The following is a 23,920-nucleotide window of genomic DNA, read 5'->3' as shown; positions in this document are numbered from 1 at the left end:
TTTTTTCTCTATTTTTCATTTATATTTAAATTAATATTCTTTTTCCTTTTCATTTTGAGAGCCTTTTTTAAATTATGATTATTTTTTAGTTATATATTTAAATTTGAATATTTTTATATGATTTATATATAATTTTTTTAATATTTTGCATGGATTAAATTTATTTTTGAAAATATAAAAAAAAATTCTAAAAATATTTCTAATATGGAGCATATTGCATCATGTTTTTTTTCTTTTTTGTGTTATTCGATCAAATTAATTCATGTTTTTATTTTAATTATTATTTATTTAAATAAAAAATTATTTTAATAAATAAATTTAATAAACACAACTAAATAAATAATTCACATTTAATTTTACCCTTCTTTCCACTGCTTCATGACAATTGGGGGTTTTGTTTAAGATTTTAAGGTGGTAGAAGCTTAGGCCTCTGCGAGACTGGGACACTAATGGTCCTGGGCCTTGAGAGGGTTAGAATTTTTTTTATTTTGTCCCATTTGATCGTATAGCGAGGAGTCTTAACACTATATGTCTGGGGTAATATTGTGGAGTGATTTTAAGCTACATTATTCTTTATTGTGATATATAATATTTTTTGATTAAAAATATATTAAAATAATTTTTTTATATTTTTTATATCAGTATATTAAAATCATTATAAAACATTAAAAAACATGTTTTTTTTTTCAAGAAGTACATATCTAAACATAGTTGGAATCACAATACCAAAAAGTCATTAATATATCAATATCCAAACAAAGAACAATGTTTGTTTATAGTAAAAAAGTGATTAGTATACTGTTTGTATATGAGTGCTATTTTGTAAAAAATTACACATAAATTTTAATATTAACTGATTTATTATAAGTAAAATATATTGGTTCTAGAGCATCAGTGAACCTAGGCTAACTTCTCATAAAATTTAAATATTAAGTTTATGTAGATGCAAATTAACTAACAATTGAAAGTGAACCTTGAAATTAATAGATTTATTGCATGTTAAAAATTTATTTATTTTAGAACTATAACACTAATTGCACGAAACGAGGAAGAATTGAACATGAATTTATAAATTAAAATATTTAATGTATATTAAAAGGAGACTGCAAAACACTATAGAAATGACAATTTTGTATTTATTTTTCATTTTTTTAAGTGTAACGGTGCTGCGGATGTGGTGAAATTATAACTGTATGATTTCTTTATTGTAACAGGACTATAGCTTGTTTATCAACATTCTTTCTGTCTTTATTCTTTTATAATATTTTTTATTTTTTTCTTGAAATTCTTTTGGAAAAAAATTATTATTTCTTATTATCAATATTTCAAATATTTATCATTTGATGCTTGCAGATCCATGCATGTAGATGTTTATTTTTTTCTTTATTAATTATATGAACAATGTGTTATCCATCTCTTTTCAAAACATGTTAGAAGCATGGATCTAGCTTTTCAAGTTTAGCTGTGCTTGAACTTTTATTTTTATAATTTTATTTTTATAATTGATATTTTTTTAATATGTAATTTTAAAATATTTTTTAATTTATATTTAAATTAATATCCATTTTCTTAGAATGTTTATTTGTCTCTTTTAAAAATAGCTGTTATTTTTTTTAATTATTTTATATGCATTTAATGTTTCAAATAGATTATTATAGTTAATCTATAATTTTTTTATGTTTTATATAAATAAATTTTATTCTTAAAAATAAAAATTATTAATTCTCAAGAGAAATAGTGTTCATTGAGATTAAAAAAAATTGTGCGCCTCAAGTGGAAAAGTCAGGGTTGAAAAATCTAAACGTGGACATGAATATATATAAGGCAATTAATTTATTACGGTATAATTATCATTATGTATGTCAGGTATTGCAATAATCTAATAAATCATTTTATTAAAAATCTATCAAAAGATTTAGTTATAAACATTGATGCTAGTATAAGATTAAGACCATCTACTAAGCTTATATTAATACCTTTACTAGTTATGAATTTTATGGGTAATAACAAATTACTAGTAAAAATAATGTAAACTAAATTATGTATAAAATCAAGATTTACAAGATTAAAGGCCAAATCAGGACTTTCTTCCCATGGTCTAGTCAGGACTTGTCCCCCAATTTTTTTGAAAATCTAACTTCGATATCTTGAAGAGCAAGGATCAAATTATGCAAGAAGTATTGAGAGACTAATTTTGCCTACACATACTTCTTTGTCATTGACAGGAAGGAACAGTAAAACTTAGGCTCTGTTTGTTTTTTAAAAAGTGATTTTTAGAAAATTATTTTTTAAATTTTTTTGTATTTGTTTGTCATTAGAAAAGTTGGTTAACGGAAAACAATTTTCGATCAATGAAAAATACTTTTCAGTCGAAGAAAAATTTGACTTGGTTTCCAGAAAACTTTTATTTCGGGCTGAAAACACTTTCCGGAAGTTGTGGAAAATTTAGAAATATCATATTATTTACCAATTATATCAAATTTGGTCCTCAAACTTTTGATTGTTATATATATATATATTGTTTTGAATATTTGTTTTTCAATTTCATCCATTGAAATTTAATTTTTATATTAATTTTGGTCCTCATTTTATAATTGTTATTTGCTTTTTTCCCTTATCATTTTTTAATTGAAATTTTTTTATCTATCAAATTTGGTCCTCACTCTTTTGATTGCTACTTATTTTATTTGAAATAATTTATGAAATGTTAATTATTATTATTTTAATTTTTTCATCTTTCAATTTTTTTAAAAAAATTTGATCTCTATTATTTTGATTATTATTTATTTTATTTGAGATAATTTACAAAATTATATATTTTTTTAATTTCATTCTCATTCAACTTTTTAATTTGTAAGATTTGTTCTTCATTATTTTAATAAAATTTTAAAAAATAAAATATTAATAAGTTATTTTCCAATTTATTTTCCATGATATAACCAAATAATTTATTTTTTATTACACGACCAAATATCAAAAAATAATTATTTTCCAACAAAGAAAAGGGTTCTTAAACTCCAACCAGGATTACTCCATCACTATACAGTAAACGTTCACTAGTATCTGATTATGATTGACACGTGTTCAATTTCCTCGCCAGTTCAATTTGCTAATTGCAGTTAAAAGTTAAAACCAGAGTCTACGAGGAACCTTCGTGCCGAAGCTCAACAGTCAACACCACGTCTGGTAAGTACGTGGTGAAATATAACAAAAAAAATTCCTTAAAACGAACGCTGCTGGCCCACCTTTTCTTTTTTAAGTACTTCTCTGTTATCCGTTTCGTTCGTTCTCTCTCTCTCGTCCATGGATATCGATTTTTCAGACACCACGATTATTTTCAAGATCTATTTATTTTTATATCTTAAAATATTTTTTAAAAAATTAAAATATTTTTATTTTTTTATTTTAAATTATTTAAATTTATTGACATTAAAAATAATTTTTTAAAAAATAAAAAAATATTATTTTAATATATTTTAAAATAAAAAACATTCTAAAAATTAATTACATTCCAAACACAATGGATTTATATCTTTATAACACAAATCATGTCTTCAATTCCTAGAAAATTGCTTCAAGCTCCAACATAATCCCGACATCTAATTTATTTTGGTATAGTTTATTTTTTCTGCTAAATTGTGTTTTTTTTTAAATAATTTTTTTTGTTTTATTTTAATTTTGTATAGTTTTATCGTTTTCATTAAAAATAATTTTTTTAAGTATTATTTTAATATATTTATAAATAAAAAAATTAAAAAACAATTATTATTACAATAACAAATATAAAATTTATCCTTGAACAACCACTTCACTCGGACTCTCAGCATCTCCTTCGATGATGATAAGGATTCTATAGATCTCAAACTTTCTATTTAACATATATATCTCTTTTCGAGAGGACAAATATATAAAAGAAATGGATAATGGAATCAGTGTTCAATTTTATTTTTTCTGGCATGTATTAGCGGGTGTTTGAAACAATTTTTATTTTTATGTATTTTTTAAAATACTTTTTATTTAAAAATATATTAAATTAATATTTTTATTTTATTTTATAGTACTTTTAGAGTGATTTTTTTGATGTATTGATGTTAAAAAAATATTTTTTTTATTTTAATATATTTCAAAACAAAAAATTATTTTAAAAAATATTATACATTACAATCACAAACATCCTTCTAAAGGTTCAATGGATGAAAAATGTCAGTTAACCTTGAGGAAAAATAAAAATAAAAAATAATATATATATATATATATATATATATATTAACAAAGAAACTAAATCATGTTGCGGTTTTCCTGTTCATTCAGACTCATGCAACTGTAGATTGTAACAGTTGCTTCAGCCCGCCCGCATATCTGTTTTTTTCAGTTGTCGACGCATGCTTTTCTTTTGTTCTGCCGTCATGTCTTTGTTTTCTTTGATTTTGCATTGTTAATTAAATTGGTGGGACTCATGCAACTGTAGATTGTAACAGTTGCTTCAGCCCGCCCACATATCTGTTTTTTTTCAGTTGTCGACGCATGCTTTTCTTTTCTTCTGCCGCCATGTCTTTGTTTTCTTTGATTTTGCATTGTTAATTAAATTGGTGGGCCAATGTGCATTAAATGTTTTCCTTTTTGCTGGCAGCCATGTCTTTGTTTTCTTTGATTTTGCATACTAATCATGTTGCAGTTTTTCTGTTCATTCAGACTCATGCAACTGTAGATTGTAACAGTTGCTTCAGCCCGCCCGCATATCTGTTTTTTTTCAGTTGTCGACGCATGCTTTTCTTTTCTTCTGCCGCCATGTCTTTGTTTTCTTTGATTTTGCATTGTTAATTAAATTGGTGGGCCAATGTGCATTAAATGTTGTCCTTTTTGCTGGCAGCCATGTCTTTGTTTTCTTTGATTTTGCATTGTTAATTAAATTGGTGGGCCAATGTGCATTAAATGTTGTCCTTTTTGCTGGCAGCCATGTCTTTGTTTTCTTTGGTTTTGCATTGTTAATTACATTAGTGGGCCAGTGTGCATTAAATTTCTATTTGCTGTCACAAAATGCATCCTACTTGCTGTCTTTATATTGGGAGGAGGGTTGTCTGGTTTGCATGGGAAATATAATCACGTTGGTTAGAGATAAGATTTTACATTTTGTGCAGCAATTGTCCTTTATATTTCGTGTAACTAGAAACTGAAAATGCCATGTTTTTTTTAGTTTACAACCAAATGCCTTTTCTTTTGCTTTGTCTATTTCCGGTCTGTGTGTTTCTTTAGCTACCAGTTGTTGGACTCTCTTTTTATTTTTCTCCATTGCCTCTGTTGCTGGTTGTTGCACCATCAGTTTAGGTGTGTTTTTCCCCTCTTTCCATTGCCTCTCTTATTATTATTTTTTTCGTTTGTTTTCTTATGCATCCATAATTAATCTGTGTGGTCCCTTTGTTTTCAGCAGATTTGTTGAGCTGTTTTTAGCCTTCTTTTCGGTTGGGTTGCTGGGTTGCTACTTTATTCACCTTAAGGATTGCTTGCTTTACGCTACTGGTATGTGCATCTATGATTGGTCTGTAAGATTAATGGTTGTGTTTTTTCTTGCTTTGTTGGACTGTGAAACCAGCTTTTCTTTTTTTCCATTTGCTTGCTAGGAGTTTGTATTCAAAATTGTATCTGCTGTATTTTCTTTCCTTTTGATGGTTGTTGAATTTGTGCTTTAGATTCCCATCTTTATTTATTTAGCCACTTTATGTTGCAATTTATATTTGTTCTTTTCATGGCTTGCCCTTTTGATTCCAGTCATTCATTTATTTGTCTTTACACTGTCATCAAATATATAACATTTAGTCAAAAAATTTCATAACTGAAAAAAATGAAGGAGCTGATAGAGTCATTAGCATAATCCAACACTGTGTATTTCGTTAAGACTTGCTTTCAGAGCTGAAAAAAAATGCAGCAACAGATAACATTTAGTCAACAATTTACAATTGTTTATTTACAAATACACAAAAATCGTTAGATGTCAACCTTGAATAAGTTTCTTAGCCCAAACCCTCTTCAAAACTGTTTTATATTAAAAGAATTGTTTAGCTAATAGAGAACTAAACAAATATACCTTATTGTTTCCACATCTCCACCCATGTACATCTCCACCCATGTACATCGATGCAGGTGGCTGAAAAGGTGAGTGTTAATTTTGTTAAGACATGATTATAATGGAAAGTGAACAATAGTATTTAATGAAAAAATTAAAAATTAATATAGTTAAATAAAAAAATATAAATTATTATAATTAATTAAGAAAAAAATTTAAATTTTATATATCGATATTACAATTATCCCGTTTTCCTGTTAATGCATCTTGAATCCTTAAAATTCTTATTTTATTAACTCAAGAGCTTTTTCCTTGATCAGAATAATAACGTGACTATAAATATGTGTTGTTTCAGTTGTAGACTTGGACACAAATTTACACAAAGTCCCAATTGGGTAGTCAGCCCAAAAATGAAAGAAGAGGTTGGATGGATGTGCATTTCTTTGATCACTTTCGATTTTATAACGTGTGGGCATCTACTTTATTATGAGAAAGATAAAAAAAATATAAAATAAACCAAGATTTGCCACCACGCAACTTTGAAACCTTAGCCTTTTAGGTTTGCCATTTTAATTATTGAGGTATCACAAATGCTGTTTTCGGTCAGTCACCTTATACACCATTATTTTCCCTGCTTGGTGTTTTTTTCAGTGTGCTGTGCAATTTAACTGCTGGGATTCTATGGCTAGAATCGTTTTTCTCTAATCAGTTGCTGGATTAGCATATTAACAAATTAAAATATTATGCTAGCCTTAGCTGAATAATTAACTTGGTTTTTGTCACCGTCAACATATAATGATAATGATGACTCAGGTAACAAATTCAATATTTTTTTTTCTTAACTAAATTTGCTACAAGTTTATGCAGGAATGTCAATATTTTAGGTTCTGTTAAAAATTTCTTTATTGGCCACACAAGTTTCATTTGGTGACTGCCTGTAAGTCCAAATTTTAATGCTTCCCTAGCAGTCCTCAGCTGAAAAAGAAGACGACTTTATTCAAGCTTTTCCATAAATAAACATAAGCAGTAAACATGCTACGAAACAGGAACCATCAGAACTTATGGAATGAACCAAGTGTTGACTGCTGGAATTAGAAAAAAAAAACCCAAACAAAATCAAGTCATTTCGGGTCTATATTTTGAACACTATTCTCAAATCATTAGATCAAGATAATATAATGCAAAGTAAAAATAAATTAATCAAAAAATCATATTTTAAATCAAGCTAATATAAATGATGCAATTAGAAAAAAAAATTATAAAAAAAAAGAGAGTCAATTAAGTTAACCCCCTGAATTTAAAATTTATGTTGTAAAAGTATGATAACTAAATAAAAAAGCAAATGCAATATTAATAAATTAAATAAAAAACAAAAATTTTCTAATTAATATGCAAGCTCCTTGAATATTTCTAGGCAACACCTGTTGTTGATACTGCTCCAATTACACTTCCTATAAGTCCAAAGTTTACTGCTTCCCTAGCAATCCTCAGCTGAAAAAGAAGACGACTTTATTCAAGCTTTTCCATAAATAAAGATCAAGCAGTAAACATGCTACGAAACAGGAACCATCAGAACATATGGAATGAACCAAGTGTTGACTGCTGGAATTAGAAAAAAAAAACACAAACAAAATCAAGTCAATTCAGGTCTATATTTTGAACACTATTCTCAAATCATTAGATCAAGATAATATAATGCAAAGTAAAAATAAATTAATCAAAAAATCTTATTTTAAATCAGGCCAATATAAATGATGCAATTAGAAAAAAAAATTATAAAAAAAAGAGAGTCAATTAAGTTAACCCACTGAATTTAAAATCTATGTTGTAAAAGTATGATAACTAAATAAAAAAGCAGATGCAATATTAAAAAATTAAATAAAAAACAAAAATTTTCTAATTAATATGTAAGCTCCTTAAATATTTCTAGGCAACACCTGTGGCTGATACTGCTCCAATTACACTTCCTGTAAGTTCAAAGTTTACTACTTCCCTAACAGTCCTCAGCTGAAAAAGAAGACGACTTTATTCAAGCTTTTCCATAAATAAAGATCAAGCAGTAAACATGCTACGAAACATGAACCATCAGAACATATGGAATGAACCAAGTGTTGACTGCTAGGATTAGAAAAAAAAACACAAACAAAATCAAGTCAATTCAGGTCTATATTTTGAACACTATTCTCAAATCATTAGATCAAGATAATATAATGCAAAGTAAAAATAAATAAATCATAAAATCTTATTTTAAATCAGGCCAATATAAATGATGCAATTAGAAAAAAAATTATAAAAAAAGAGAGTCAATTAAGTTAACCCGCTGAATATAAAATATATGTTGTAAAAGTATGATAACTAAATAAAAAAGCAGATGCAATATTAAAAAATTAAATAAAAAACAAAAATTTTCTAATTAATATGGAAGCTCCTTGAATATTTCTAGGCAACACCTGTGGCTGATACTGCTCCAATTACACTTCCTGTAAGTCCAAAGTTTACTACTTCCCTAGCAGTCCTCAGCTGAAAAAGAACACAACTTTATTCAAGCTTTTCCATAAATAAAGATCAAGCAGTAAACATGCTACGAAACAGGAACCATCAGAACATATGGAATGAACCAAGTGTTGACTGCTGGGATTAGAAAAAAAAAACACAAACAAAATCAAGTCAATTCAGGTCTGTATTTTGAACACTATTCTCAAATCATTAGATCAAGATAATATAATGCAAAGTAAAAATAAATTAATCATAAAATCTTATTTTAAATCAGGCCAATATAAATGATGCAATTAGAAAAAAAAATTATTTAAAAAAAAAGAGTCAATTAAGTTAACCCGCTGAATATAAAATCTATGTTGTAAAAGTATGAGAACTAAATAAAAAAGCAGATGCAATATTAAAAAATTAAATAAAAAAACAAAAATTTTCTAATTAATATGCAAGCTCCTTCAATATTTATAGGCAACACCTGTTGCTGATACTGCTCTAATTACACTTCCTGTAAGTCCAAAGTTTACTGCTTCCCTAGCAATCCTCAGCTGAAAAAGAAGACGACTTTATTCAAGCTTTTCCATAAATAAAGATCAAGCAGTAAACATGCTACGAAACAGGAACCATCAGAACATATGGAATGAACCAAGTGTTGACTGCTGGGATTAGAAAAAAAAAAAACACAAACAAAATCAAGTCAATTCAGGTCTGTGTTTTGAACACTATTCTCAAATCACTAGATCAAGATAATATAATGCAAAGTAAAAATAAATTAATCATAAAATCTTATTTTAAATCAGGCCAATATAAATGATGCAATTAGAAAAAAAATTATATAAAAAAAGAATCAATTAAGTTAACCCGCTGAATATAAAATCTATGTTGTAAAAGTATGATAACTAAATAAAAAAGCAGATGCAATATTAAAAAATTAAATAACAAAACAAAGATTTTCTAATTAATATGCAAGCTCCTTGAATATTTCTAGCCAACACCTGTTGTTGATACTGCTCCAATTACACTTCCTGTAGGTTCAAAGTTTACTGCTTCCCTAGCAATCCTTAGCTGAAAAAAAAGATGATTTTATTCAAGCTTTTCCATAAATAAAGATCAAGCAGTAAACATGGTACGAAACAGGAACCATCAGAACATTTAGAATGAACCAAGTGTTGACTGCTGGGATTAAAAAAAAAAAACACAAACAAAATCAAGTCAATTCAGGTCTGTATTTTGAACACTATTCTCAAATCATTAGATCAAGATAATATAATGCAAAGTAAAAATAAATTAATCATAAAATCTTATTTTAAATCAGGCCAATATAAATGATGCAATTAGAAAAACAATTATATAAAAAAAGAGTTAATTAAGTTAACCCGCTGAATATAAAATCTATGTTGTAAAAGTATGACAACTAAATTAAAAATCAGATGCAATATTAAAAAATTAAATAACAAAACAAAAATTTTCTAATTAATATGCAAGCTCCTTGAATATTTCTAGGCAACACCTGTTGTTGATACTGCTCCAATTACACTTCCTGTAAGTCCAAAGTTTACTGCTTCCCTAACAGTCCTCAGCTGAAAAAGAAGACGACTTTATTCAAGCTTTTCCATAAATAAAGATCAAGCAGTAAACATGTTACAAAACAGGAACCATCAGAACATATGGAATGAACCAAGTGTTGATTGCTGGGATTAGAAAAAAAAAAACACAAACAAAATCAAGTCAATTCAGGTCTATATTTTGAACACTATTCTCAAATAATTAGATCAAGATAATATAATGCAAAGTAAAAATAAATTAATCATAAAATTTTATTTTAAATCAGGCCAATATAAATGATGCAATTAGAAAAAAAAATTATATATAAAAAAAGAGTCAATTAAGTTAACCCGCTGAATATAAAATCTATGTTGTAAAAGTATGATAACTAAATAAAAAGCAAATGCAATATTAAAAAATTAAATGAAAAAACAAAATTTTTCTAATTAATATAAAACCGTTACGTTTATACAACTTCAATTATTGATTTTATACCTATCATGTCAGTGTTTCTGCTCTAAGTCTTAACTCAATTTTATTATCGCTTTTTCCTTGCACCATTTCTTTATCTAATTTCATGTTAAGCTTTTTCCAACGTTTTGTTATTTCAACTAGATTTTATACATATATGACTACCCGACGACAACGCTTGCAATCATCATATGCAATTAATAATGAGCAAGATTCTCCATATATTTCATCGCAACAAGAAAATGAAACTTATATTTGCTCAGTTGGTACGTTAACACGATCATCAAGGCTAGCTACAAATCTTGATCCTGGGCCTTCCAATGTTCAGCTCTCAAATTTTTATCAAGGAGAGAGCTCACGTTCTCAACCTTCATTGTATTCTCAAAACTGGCAAGATCATGATTGTTTAGCTTCTACAAACAATCAATCTTACTCATTACAATCATCAACTTTATCATACGCTGATAGTCTTGGTGCTTCTGGTTCAACCTGTGTTGATCATGAACTTACAGCTTCTGCAGTTGAGCAACTAATGATTGGGCAAGCTTCATATCAAAAAAAAAGAAAAAGTTTGTTTTTTAATTATTTTTTTCTTTTGGTTTTTTGTTTATTATAAGAGTTTTAGTTATCCATTAACATCTTCTTTGACTCATTTTTTATTTCTTAGGAAGTATAAATGAGTACATTGACTTTGGTGACAAAACATTCAAATGCTCTCATTGCAAGGCTTTTTTCTGGCTTGATGAGAAGCTTGCACGCTCAACCAAAACCAATCCACAATTCTCACTTTGTTGTCTTGGTGGAAAGATTAGGCTTCCACGACCATTATCGACGCCTCATGTTCTTGATAAACTTCTGGACCCTGCATTTGGTGAAGCTTCTAAGAAATTCCGCACAAATATTCGAGCCTACAACTCTATGTTCGCTTTTACATTCATGGGGGCTAATATAGATCACTCAGTTAATTGTCGACCTGGGCCCTATGTTTTTAAGATAAATGGCCATTGTCATCATTTAATGGGTTCTCTTTTGCCTTCTGATGGAGAGACTCCAAAGTTTGCTCAACTTTATATTTATGACACTACAAATGAAGTTGCAAATCGACTAGCACCGTTTCCACATGGGAGCTCTGCTTCAACTTTAGATGAATCTGTTGTCAAGGATCTTATTGACATGCTTAATTCAACTAATTGTTTAGTTGGCTTATTTCGTCATGCTTCGCAAAGGCTGTCAATGTCTGACAATCCTGGATATAAACTACGGTTGCTTGGTCAAAGAACTCATGACTCAAGACAGTATAATGACCCATCTTCAGATGATATTGGTGGCTTGATTGTTGGAGATATTGGTGATTATCGTTCAGAACGAGATATTGTTATTGAAAGTTCTTCAGGGACTTTACAAAGAATCTCTAAATTGCATCCAAAATTTATGTCATTGCAGTATCCTCTTCTTTTTCCATTTGGTGAAGATGGTTATCGAACTAATATTAGTTTTGCCAACCATGATAATCAAGTTCATAGAAGGCGTCAAAATGTACCAATGAGAGCTTTTTATGCCTATCTTATTCATGAAAGGGAATATGGTGAAGACACTATTACAAAAGGCGGTCGTCTTTACCAATAATTTTTAGTTGATGCGTTTACCAATGTTGAGGAAGACAGGCTTGATTACATTAGAATGAACCAAAATGATCTTCGGACTGAACTCTATCAAGGCATTAATGAAGCTGTTCTTAGAGGTGATATTCAAGGGTCCAAGACAGGAAAAATTATTCTCCCCTCTTCTTTAACTGGTAGCCCGCGATACATGATAAATAATTACCAAGATGTTATGGCCATTTGTAGGGCATATGGAAATCCAGATCTTTTCATCACATTCACATGCAATACAAGCTGGCCTGAAATCCAAAGAGAGCTTAAAAAAGGCAGACTTTATAAACATGAAGACAAGCCTGATATAATCACACGTGTTGTTAGACCAAAGGTTCTTGATATGTTGAAGTTCATCAAATCTGGTGTCCCTTTTGGCAAGACAATTGCTGGTAATTAAGCCTTACCCATTTCTTTTCTTTCTCATCATATATATCTTTATTTATTTATTCTTTTATTTATTCTTATTTGATTTCATTTTGCAACTCGATAGATGTATGCTCAATTGAGTTTCAAAAGAGAGGGCTTCCACATGCACATATTTTGGTTTGGCTTGCCTCTGAATTTAAATGTCGAACTGCTGATGATGTTGACTCGATTGTTTCTGCTGAAATACCAGATAAGAATATTGATCCTTTATGTCATGAAATTGTCTCTAAGTTCATGATACATGGTCCATGCGGCGTTGCAAAGCCGAATGCACAATGCATGTTGGAATGTAGATGTGCAAAGTCATTTCCAAAAAAATTCAAAGACTCAACTGTTTTTGGTGAGAATGGGTTTGTTTATTATAAGCGACGTGAATGCCGCAATAATTTTGTTCTCAAGGATGGAATAATGCTTTGCAATGACTATGTTGTTCCATACAATAAAGAACTTTTAATGCGGTATAATGCACATATAAATGTTGAGATATGCTGTCAATCAATGCTCATCAAATATCTATTTAAATATGTCAACAAAGGGCCTGATAGATGTCGTATGGTGCTCCAAAATGAAACAAATGATGAGATACAAGCATATCTTAATTGTCGTTTTATCTGCCCCTATGAAGCTGTTTGGCGTCTTTTCCAATTTCCAATTCATTCAAGAAACCCTCCAGTTGAACGACTTCAGGTTCATTTGCCTTTTTAACAAAATGTTGTCTTTTCAGGTAGCGAGTCTCTCCATTCTGTTCTTAGAAGGCCGGGTATTAATAAAACAATGCTTACTGAATGGTTCGAATGCAACAAGAAAGATTCTAATGCACGAGAACTTTGCTATTCAGAATTTCCAAGCAAGTATGTATGGGATGCTGGGCAAAAAGAATGGATTACAAGATCAAAGGGGTTTAGCCTTGGGCGTTTAACATATATACATCCTGCTGCCGGGGAACTTTATTTTTTACGATTGCTTTTAAACCATATTAAAGGGCCAATAGGATTTGTTGATTTAAGAAAAGTTGATGGGATTGTTTATCCAACATTTCAACTTGCTTGCAAAGCATATGGGCTTTTAGGCGATGATAAAGAATGGTCTGAGGCTTTTTGTGAAGCCATCACAACTGCAACATCTCCACAACTTAGACAACTTTTTGTCAGCATTGTTTTATTTTGTGAAATCGTTGATCCTTTGGTTTTATTCAATCAATTTTGGCATTCAATGCACGATGACATCCTTTATAGGTTGAGAATATCTTTTAAAATGCCAAATTTGATTTTATCTGATGATCAGCTTAAGAATTATGTGTTATATGAGCTTGAACAACTTTTCAATGATGCTGCAACAACACTTCAAGATCATAAATTGCCAATGCCCAATGGCCAATTGTTAATTGAAATTAGGAACAAGCTTCTAAGAGAAGAACTTAATTATGATCTTGCTGACCTTAAGAGTCAACATTCAGTCAATCTCCCCCTTCTCAACAATGGACAGAAAATAATATATGATTCAGTTGTTGCAGCTGTCCTTCAAAAGAAACAAAGTTTAATCTTTGTTCATGGTCATGGAGGAACTGGTAAAACTTTTTTATGGCATACAATCATCAATCGCATCAGATCTGAGGGGTTAGTTGTCCTTGCTGTGGCCTCATCCGGTATTGCATCTCTTTTATTACCAGGCGGTCGTACAGCCCATTCAAGATTCAAAATCCCACTTACTGTTGATGAATTATCAACATGTGCCATCAAGAAAAACACACATCTCTCTAGCCTTCTTGAAATAACTTCTCTTATAGTTTGGGATGAAGCGCCAATGAATAACAGGTGTTGTTTTGAAGCCCTTGACCGTTCAATGCGTGATGTCCTCTCAGGGTGTGACAATTGTAGTCGAGATCTTCCATTTGGCGGTAAAACAGTTTTGCTTGGCGGTGATTTTCGCCAAATATTACCAGTTATTCCTGGTGGAACAAAAGAAGAGATAATTAATGCTTCTCTAAGCAGCTCAGCTTTATGGCCTAAATTTACTGTATTAACTCTTACAGAAAACATGCGCCTCTCTACTCATGGTCTAGCCGCTGAAGAAAGAACTGAAATCAGCGAATTTGCTAGGTGGATTTTAAGCGTTGGTAATGGTGATATCTCTGATTTACCTTTCTCTGGTGAGTTAGATGATTCTTTTATTAGTATTCCCTCAGATCTACTCCTTCATGCTTCATGTGATCCAATTCCAGCCATTGTCTCAGCAATTTATCCATCTATTTCTGAGCCTCAAATGGACCCCTGCTATTTTAGAGAAAGAGCCATTGTAACATCGAAAAACACAACAGTTGCTGAAATTAATGATTTTGTGCTTGCTATGACGCCCGGCGACAAACATATCTATCTTAGCACAGATTCTATTTCAACATCGTCAAGAGAGACTGACATTGCCAATTCATTATATCCAACAGAATATATCAACCAACTTGAATTCAATGGTGTGCCATCTCATACACTTGCTTTGAAAATCGGAACACCAGTCATGTTACTTAGAAATATCAACCCATCTATTGGTTTATGTAATGGGACAAGACTTATAGTGACACAGCTTTCAGCGAGAGTCATTGAAGCACAGATAATAACTGGGTCTAATATTGGTAATAGAGTTTTTATACCAAGAATTATCTTTCCAATAAATGAAGGAAGGTGTCCGTTTACGATAAAAAGACGTCAGTTTCCTTTAAGACTGTGTTACGCAATGACAATAAATAAAAGTCAAGGCCAATCATTAAAAACTGTTGGAGTCTTTCTTAAAGAACAAGTCTTTACTCATGGCCAGCTTTATGTCGCTCTCTCAAGAGTCACTTCAAGAAAGGGTTTAAAAATTATCTCATGCAATAATCAAGGGGAACCTTCTCATTATGCAAAAAATATTGTCTATAAAGACATTATAAACGCTCTTCCTAGAGGTTGTTTTTAAAGCCTTTTTTTCTAACGCTCTGAAATATATCAATTAATCACTTATTGTTTGTTCATCGCTCTTTTACAGATGATTAGATTTCAACTTTGCCTTCAGAAGTGTTCCTTCCCCCCCTCTTTGTTTGCTCACCTGTTAATTAGCCTCATTAATACATTTGTAAGATGTTACTTCACATTTTTACATTGCATTTATAGCATTTTATAGTTATTGGTATATTGCAAATTAAATTCCTTTCAAATTTAAAATCATTAGTTCTTATTTTATTTATTGTTTTTCCCTCTCAGGATCATGGCGCTGTCTATCCAAAACATTAAAAAATACACCTTTTACACATCCCTTCGTGCTAGAGTTTGCCGTGTTTGGATTCCTAAGCTCAATGGTCAAACAAGTAGTTTTAATTGCCTATTTGCTGATAACATGGTAAGCTCATCTTTTGCACTTTGGTTTTCATAGCTATTTTTCAATTTTCTTTACTGTTTTGAAAACGTTTCGACCGAGTATCATTTATAGATGCACAAAAAATAGAATTGCTATTTTTTATTCTATTTTTTTTTTTTAAATCTGCAATTTTACATTATATTAATATATGATTCTACATTGAATCCCTTTTAAATTTTACATTCTTAATACAGGATTTAATTCTTTTTAAACCTGTCTTTACCATTATTGAACAACGTTGGTCAACCCTGTCTTAACACTAAACACAACCTGAAAACCTAATTAATTAGTCTAATAAGTTGTTGGATAATCATCATCTAGAGTCTAAACAGTTTTGTCGTTTGAGCTCTATTTTTGGTAATTGGATTACATTTAGCTTACAATAATGTGCACTATGCAAATCTATTCATGAGAATCTAATTTCTTTTTAAAAAATTCCATTGCATAATAAAATGATTATAATATATTTCCGATCTGTGTACTTTTTTAAATCTAAAATAATATTATATTATACCAGCTACTATTGCAAAACACATTAGAGTAGTTTTTTTATTACAAAAGGTTGTCCACAGGATTCCATGTACTAAATAAAAAACAATAGACTTCCTTATCTTTACCTTTTAATTTTTACAAACTTTAATCTCAAATTGAACACTGTTTTTACAATTGAATCCAAAACAAAAAAAAACTTAAGTGTTATCCATTTGGTATCATCAAATACAAAACAAAGCTTCTGGTACGCCTATGTTTGATTTGTACCCTTTGTAACAAACATAATAGTAGTGTAGGTTTAAAAAATAACATGACGCACAGACTATGATTGAATGAATTATTTGTAAAATGTATTCATTTTATTTTATTAATTAAAAAGATGACAGCAATGTGTAATACAACTATAGCAAGAATTGACTTCAATTTCTAATTATAATTTAATTATCATTATCATTATCATTATAATATATTTCATATTTTATAATATAATAAATTATATGACTAAAAATTGTCACACAATTTTTATTTTATATGACTAATGAATCATTGTTAGCTTTATACTTTGTTTTTTGTGCTCAATTTTAATGCTATCTCATTTATAATAGTTTTCATCATGATTCCATAGGGTAACGCAATACAGGGCTCAGCTAAAGGCAAGGATATACAATTGTTTACTACTTCTATCATTGAAGGTGATTACTACCAAATCAGCGGATTCTATACATTTGAAAATAGATACACCAACTCCGTTGTTGCCCACGAAGCCGTTATTGATCTCAAGTCTGACACAAAAGTTGCAAGGCTTAATCCACTGACACCCCAAGTACCACGCCATTACTTTAACTTCATCGACTTTGCACATTTGTTGACTAAAGGAAAGGGATCAAGAACACTCACTGGTATGAACAACAACAAAAACATTTCATGATGCATTTTAATTACCTTATTAGATTTTGTTTTTAAATTGCTAACATGTTTAAAATTTTTAATCATAAGATGTACTCGGTCGATTAAAAGCTATTCAGCCACTTGAGCAAGTGTTGGTTCGAGGTCAAGACATAACAGACAAGAAAGAGTTTATCATTGAAAATATCAGGTTTGGCTTATTCTATCTGCTATAACAACTTTAATAGCCTTATTTTTAACTTTTTATCTTTTATGCAGGGGTGATGAACTTAGGATAACTCTTTGGGGCGACGTTGCTAAAAGCTTTGATGATTCTGTTTTGCATGAACACACAAATCCAATTATTGTTGTTTTTGCTGGCTTTCGAGTCACTGAGTTTAAAGGTTTGTATTATCAAATATTGCCCTTCAAATTTTTGCAATTCTTAAGTGCACCTTCCATCTATTTGCACGTTGCATCATTTAACTTATTTTCAAATAATTTAATTCAATTTGCTTACTTTTACTCGCAGGAAAACCAAACCTTGCTAGCACTGTTGCCTCCTTATGGTATTTCAACCTAGAAATTCCTGAGGTTCTTCCATATAAGCATCAGTAAGCTAGCTCCTTTTCTTTTCTTTTAATCTCGCTTATTTTCTTTATTTATTATTTTTTCCTTTTGACATAAAACTACTTCTATTCTCAGCTATAATCAGCTGCCAGTTGAGGTCTATCAACTCCCTGCTTCCATGAATGCCGTTAGATCCATCGAACAACAAATAAATGAAAACAGGAAGACTATCAAAGAAATTCTTTGTATGGATCCATATGAACACAAAGTATGTCAACAGTAATCTCATTCTTTTACTTTGATCTTTATAAATACACATCAAACTATATTTTTTTCTCAATAATGTGTAGAGCGAAAGATTTACATGCAAAGCTTCCATAGCTGACTATGATCTTCATAGAGGATGGTGGTATCAAAGTTGCCCTTTATGCACAAAATCATTGTCTGACAAAGGCACAATTTTTAGATGCATTGAACACAATGAAGTAACGCCGGTTCCATGGTTAAGAGCTCTTTTCTATTGCTTTTCATGTCTCAAACTAAATTATAAATTTTGTTTGCATCCTTTTAACAATATGTTACATTTATTTATCTCACTTCTAAACATTTTATCAGGTTTAAAGTTGATTGTATTGTGACTGATGGCAATGATGTTGCAACATTTCTAATGGTTGGAAAAACTGCTGAAAACTTCTTTAGCTCCTCTGCCCATTGCTATCTCTATGACAAAGGGTTTATTGATTGCATCCCACCTCCTATGATTGAAAAATTAAACAAGGACAAGATTTTCCAGCTGAGATTTGGAGCTTTTCGCTCAATTGTTAACCGTTGTGACATCATTGTTACCAATGTTTTTGACGACATTGTAACTGCTGAGGCTCCCCCCTTGCCTGATGAACCAGAGCTACATATTATTGATGTTCCTCTTAAGAATCAACCAGCTTCATCATCCTTTAAAGTTGCCTCTCCATTAGACCCAACAACACCAACACCTATTCCACCATCCAAAACTAATGCTAATTTCTCACAACAGCCACAAGTGTCCCTAGAGCAACCATATATGGTTGGTCCTTTTCCATCACAGGCCAAAAGACAGTTGCTATTTGAAGATGAAACGCCTATTCAAAGGTGACAAACTGCTCCTTTCTCTCATTTAAAAGTTGTTGCTTTTCAATTTCAGCAATGAACATTGTTTCTTTTGGTTTTATGAATAGCAGATACATAACTTATTAATTTATTTTGGATCAACAGCTCTGCAATAGCTATTGTAGCTGATCCTCAGGCTGGATTCGCACCACTTGACCATGATACATCAACCATCGCTGAGGCAAATGATCCACCATGCAAACGCCAACGCCCTTTTAAACAAGACCGTGATTAGGTAATTCTAACTAACTTGCCTTTTAATTTATCTTACACTTTTATCATTTAAATGATTAATGTTAATTTCATAGAGAACATCGAAGATCAGGTACATTTTTCTGTAAAATTAACATTAATCTTCATTTAATTCTTCGTTTAATCTGATTCTAACAACCACATGCATTTGTTTACATGTTTCTTTTGTACAATGTTTTGAAATTTTAGCATCCTTTTTTTTTCAATTTTATAGTATCTTTTCAGCCTCCCATATTCATATTACATTTCTACAAGTTGCTATTTAATTAATTACAGTTTAGTTTATTGATTGATGTTAAGAAATTGACGTGCTGGGAGTTGATTCCAGTTCTTTTTTATCCTACAATTTTCTTTGACTTGATTTTCAATCTGCCTGTGCTTTTACGGGTTCAAACTACAAGTACAAATCTTGGTGTTATGGTGCAATAATAAAAATGTAAAAATACACCCCTCTAAACTTCTGCAGCTAGCAAGAATTTTTACCTTTGGTTATTATTTCATTATTACCTTTATATCTTTTTCACTATACTTTTTTGTCTACACATATCTTTACTTCATATTATTTATTTTGTTGTTCATCCATTCACCTGAATCTATAAAAATATATTCTCAAAATTCATATTCCAGTTATATTAATGCTTAAAACTTAATTCAAATAGCTAAGTTAATATGTCAGCAGCCGAAGCATATTATTTGTCCATAAACAACACGAAAGAGTTTCTTCAACTGGTGTTCCAAAATTTCTTGCCATATTTTTTTAAATATCATAATACCATAAGAGAGAGAATTGAAGACAACAAATAATTTATCGCAAATGATATTCTTAACATTCACAATTCTTTGTCTGCAGTCGATACTAATGAAGCATATAACCCATTGTTACAACTCAAAAATAACAAATAGACATATCATAATAACTTTTGTAAACATATTAAAAAAGTCCTGTCTTTTTGTCACTTTTTATTTCCTCTAAACATTCCTATTACCGTAGATAAAGATGCAATTTCTAAAAAAATATTGGTAATCAGATCAACCCATAATTTTACTCACTTAACATAAAGTGTGATAAATAGAACTAACAGCATAAAGTTGCTGAATATATATTTTAAAAGAACATTTAATTAATTCTTTCCAACAAAATTATTTGCGAAATGTTCATAGCTTAAAAATAACAACAATAATAAATTGATAGAAAACATTTATTATTCTTTCTTCACTTGTACTAAATTTTATAGCTGGTGTTGCAATTACACTACAATTTATTATAGCTCACTGAGGAATCAGCATTGTTGAACCATACATTATCCCACATCCATGGTGTGCGGTTAGCACAAGGCAGATTACTACTACTAGACAGCTTACAACCAAATTCATCGCTGGTATTCTCATCACAAACCATCTTCATAATCGCATCTTCCATTGGATTTAAATATGACGAAGTCCTATGAACATTCTGCTTAGGTTGGAGATGCATTGGTGGTTGAACGTTCAATGGATTTGGTTCTAAGTAAAGTTGCAGGTCTGTTGAATAGCAGTTGCCATTGTTGTTCTCCTAAAAACTTGCATTCCTTGTAGTCCCATGAGAAGTCTGTTTAGATTGGAAACCGACCGGTAACTCATCATCTAAAGACCTTGGTTCATAGTAAACCTGCAAGTCTGTTGAGTAGCCATTGCTATACTTCCTCTCCATTAAGTTGGTCAAATGAGAACTCTGCTCAAGGTAGAATACCATAGGTGGTTGAGCATCAAAGGGATTTGATTTTTGAATAAGCTGCAGGAAATTGTCATCTCTGCTCTTCATGTAGCTTTCCATGTCATGAAAAACACTTGGACTAAGCGAGGCAGCTTGCACCCCTGGTGCACCCATGACATCCGAATGACCAATAATAACCCTTAATTGATCTGCATAAAGCCTGTTGAGATGATCATCCTATGCAGCGTACTTAGCACACAAGTTTAATTATGAAAATCATATGCCCTTAGTTTCTAGCTTCTTTACTATCATTTTAAACTTTACTTTCTTCTTCTTCTTCTTCTGTTTTTTACAAATTAGCAGCACATTATCTCCACCTTCCTTTTTAGTTTTTTCTACTTTTTCCCTTCATTTGACCACTAATAATGCAAGTTTCTTCTTCATTTGCAGGAAATCTCCATCAATAGGGTGACACGCAGTATTTTTGTTTATGAAGCAACTTTACAGGCTATTTTCCTATTAATTTTGCATGCCCCTACGAACTAATGCAACAACATTTAACTCTGTTAAACAGCAATGCAACTCTTTAATGTTGTTGTGGCATCGTTTTGTTTATAATTAGTTATTACATCTTTTTCCTAATGTTTTTTAAATAGATATAATATTTTATGTGTTGTTTTACTTTTGAAATATAATCAATGACACAATCAGTCTTCTGCAACCACCTCCAATCATGTAAATCTTTGATCTTTCAATATCTCTACAATATCAATATTTTTCACACAATTTATTCTATCCAATCTCTAGCTTTTTAATCACGGACATAATTTTTTCCCCTCATAAAATATTAGTTTGTCTAACACTAATTCACAATTATAATACCATCATAGATATTGTTTCTATAAGCTCGCAACAGCATGCATGCCACAACTAAATGGTGTGGGGAAACACAATGCATTCCTCTTCTTTTTTAACTTTTTCTTTTTTTTTTGCTTTTTTTTCTTTTTCTTTCCAAAATTACTTTTTTTTAAAACTTTTTTTTTTGCATTTAATTTTTCTTTTTCTTTTTCAAAATTATTTTTGATGATTTTACTTTTTAAATATTAAGCTGGTTAAAAATTTCACTTTGTAGTTTTTTTCTTTTAAAATACTGTAGATTGCTACATTGTTTTCTCACATAATTTTTCTATTTTATTTTTTTATTTTTCAAAATTATATTTTTCAATTTTTTTTTATATTGAGTTGATTGAAAATTTAGTTTTGTAGTTTTTTTTCCTTAAAACATTGTTAATTGCTGCAAATCTAAATTCTCTACCAACTGTGAATTGTTGCAATGTTTTCCCATATGATTTTTTTATGATTTTTTTTTAAATTATCTGTCCATTTTTTTTAAATATTAAGTTGGTTAAGAATTATAATTACAATAAAGCTAAATCATATGAGGAAAGCGTTGTAGTTTTTCTCACAAAATACTATGGATTGCTACAGTTTTTCTCTAAATGGTTTTTTATTTTATTTTATTGGGAAAAACACTATAGTTTCCCTCACAAAACATTATCAATTGCTACAACGGTTTTTTTCCTTCCAAGATTATCTTTGTTTGTTTTTTTTTTAATGTTAAGTTGGTAGAAAATTTAACTTTATAATTTTTTTTGCTTTTTATTAATAGAAAACCTAAATCATGTGATGAAAGTACTGTATCTTTCCTCTTGCTTTTTATTAACAGAAAAAATAAATCATATAGCGAAAACACTATGAATTGCTGCAAATCATTTTATTCAGTCTCTAAGTTTTGATCACCAACACAACTTTTTTTTTCATCATAAAATGTTTGCTCCATCATACCTTTACTTTCTATTACTTATCTAACGCTGGTTCATAATTATAACACTATTAAATGCATTTGTTTTATAAACCCGCTGCAACGCGCGGGCATATCATCTCGTATATATATATAAAAGAATGGTATGTGTTAATGGATGCGAAAAATAATATTAATGTATCTATTTGACTTTTTTTTCTAGGATAATTTTCTTAACATTTGATTGATTATGAAATGAGTTTCTTATTTTATTTTGATTTTTTTATATAAGAGTTATCACGGTATTATAATCTAAATTATAATTTTTAAATATTAACTTGGGCTGATCTAAATTGATTTAATATGTTATAATTTTAATATTTTATAAGAAACATGTTGTTTTAAATTTTTTTAAAATAAATTATATTTTCACTAATCTTATAGATTGTTTTTGAATCAGTGATATAATTATTCCTGATTTATTTATTTATTTTATTGGAAAATATTAGTTACAGGTTGATATTTTTTCATGTTAATAAAGAATAAAATTTGATAAAACCCATACATGGAGTTCTGCACGACTCTCTTGTCTAGCATGAAAGAGGTAGGAATATACGAGGCCAAAACTGTCTTTTAGCAAAAATTTAAACCTCTGGCAATACAATATGACCGTTGCTTGGTGGGCACAAATATGAGGTTTTACGAAACAATACATCTTTTCACCCTGTCCAAATTTACACGAATTATGAAGCTATCAAGCACAAAATCCCCAGTTAAAGATAATTTAACTTTACTATATTTTATTTTAATTATGTTAAGGGTTTAGATGGTGTAATTGTATTATGAAGATGTTATCTCTATGTAAGACAAATAAATATTTTAAAACAATATTTTTATATATTTAAACTAATTTTATATTTGTTTTTATACCCAAAAAATTTACCAATAATTTCATTAAGTAAGAAGAAAACCTAACAAGGAAGACGCAGTAAATATCATTGATTAAGAAAATAGGATAGCAATCAGAGTTTTTGTTTCTCACAAAG

General features: G+C 29.8%; 1 protein-coding gene and 1 pseudogene across 1 annotated transcript; one reads left to right on the top strand and one right to left on the bottom strand.

The window, feature by feature from the left end:
• The first annotated feature begins 10,724 nt into the window (after window positions 1-10,724).
• Window positions 10,725-19,363, top strand: LOC133692918 (uncharacterized). The gene is made up of 13 exons (XM_062114092.1): window positions 10,725-11,136; window positions 11,235-12,103; window positions 12,224-12,611; window positions 12,713-13,282; window positions 13,373-15,282; window positions 17,153-17,426; window positions 17,524-17,623; window positions 17,692-17,816; window positions 17,945-18,026; window positions 18,118-18,250; window positions 18,333-18,484; window positions 18,598-19,110; window positions 19,234-19,363. Exons 1-13 carry the CDS (start codon window positions 10,725-10,727, stop codon window positions 19,361-19,363), a joined length of 5,658 nt encoding a protein of 1,885 aa, XP_061970076.1.
• A 1,269-nt stretch (window positions 19,364-20,632) lies between these two features.
• On the bottom strand, window positions 20,633-21,961 carry LOC133692915 (uncharacterized; annotated as a pseudogene).
• Window positions 21,962-23,920: the final 1,959 nt, after the last annotated feature.

The sequence above is a fragment of the Populus nigra genome, chromosome 4 (genome assembly GCF_951802175.1).
Source record: "Populus nigra chromosome 4, ddPopNigr1.1, whole genome shotgun sequence".
NCBI classification, from domain to species: Eukaryota; Viridiplantae; Streptophyta; class Magnoliopsida; order Malpighiales; family Salicaceae; genus Populus; species Populus nigra.
This window is presented reverse-complemented; position numbering and strand designations above follow the sequence as displayed.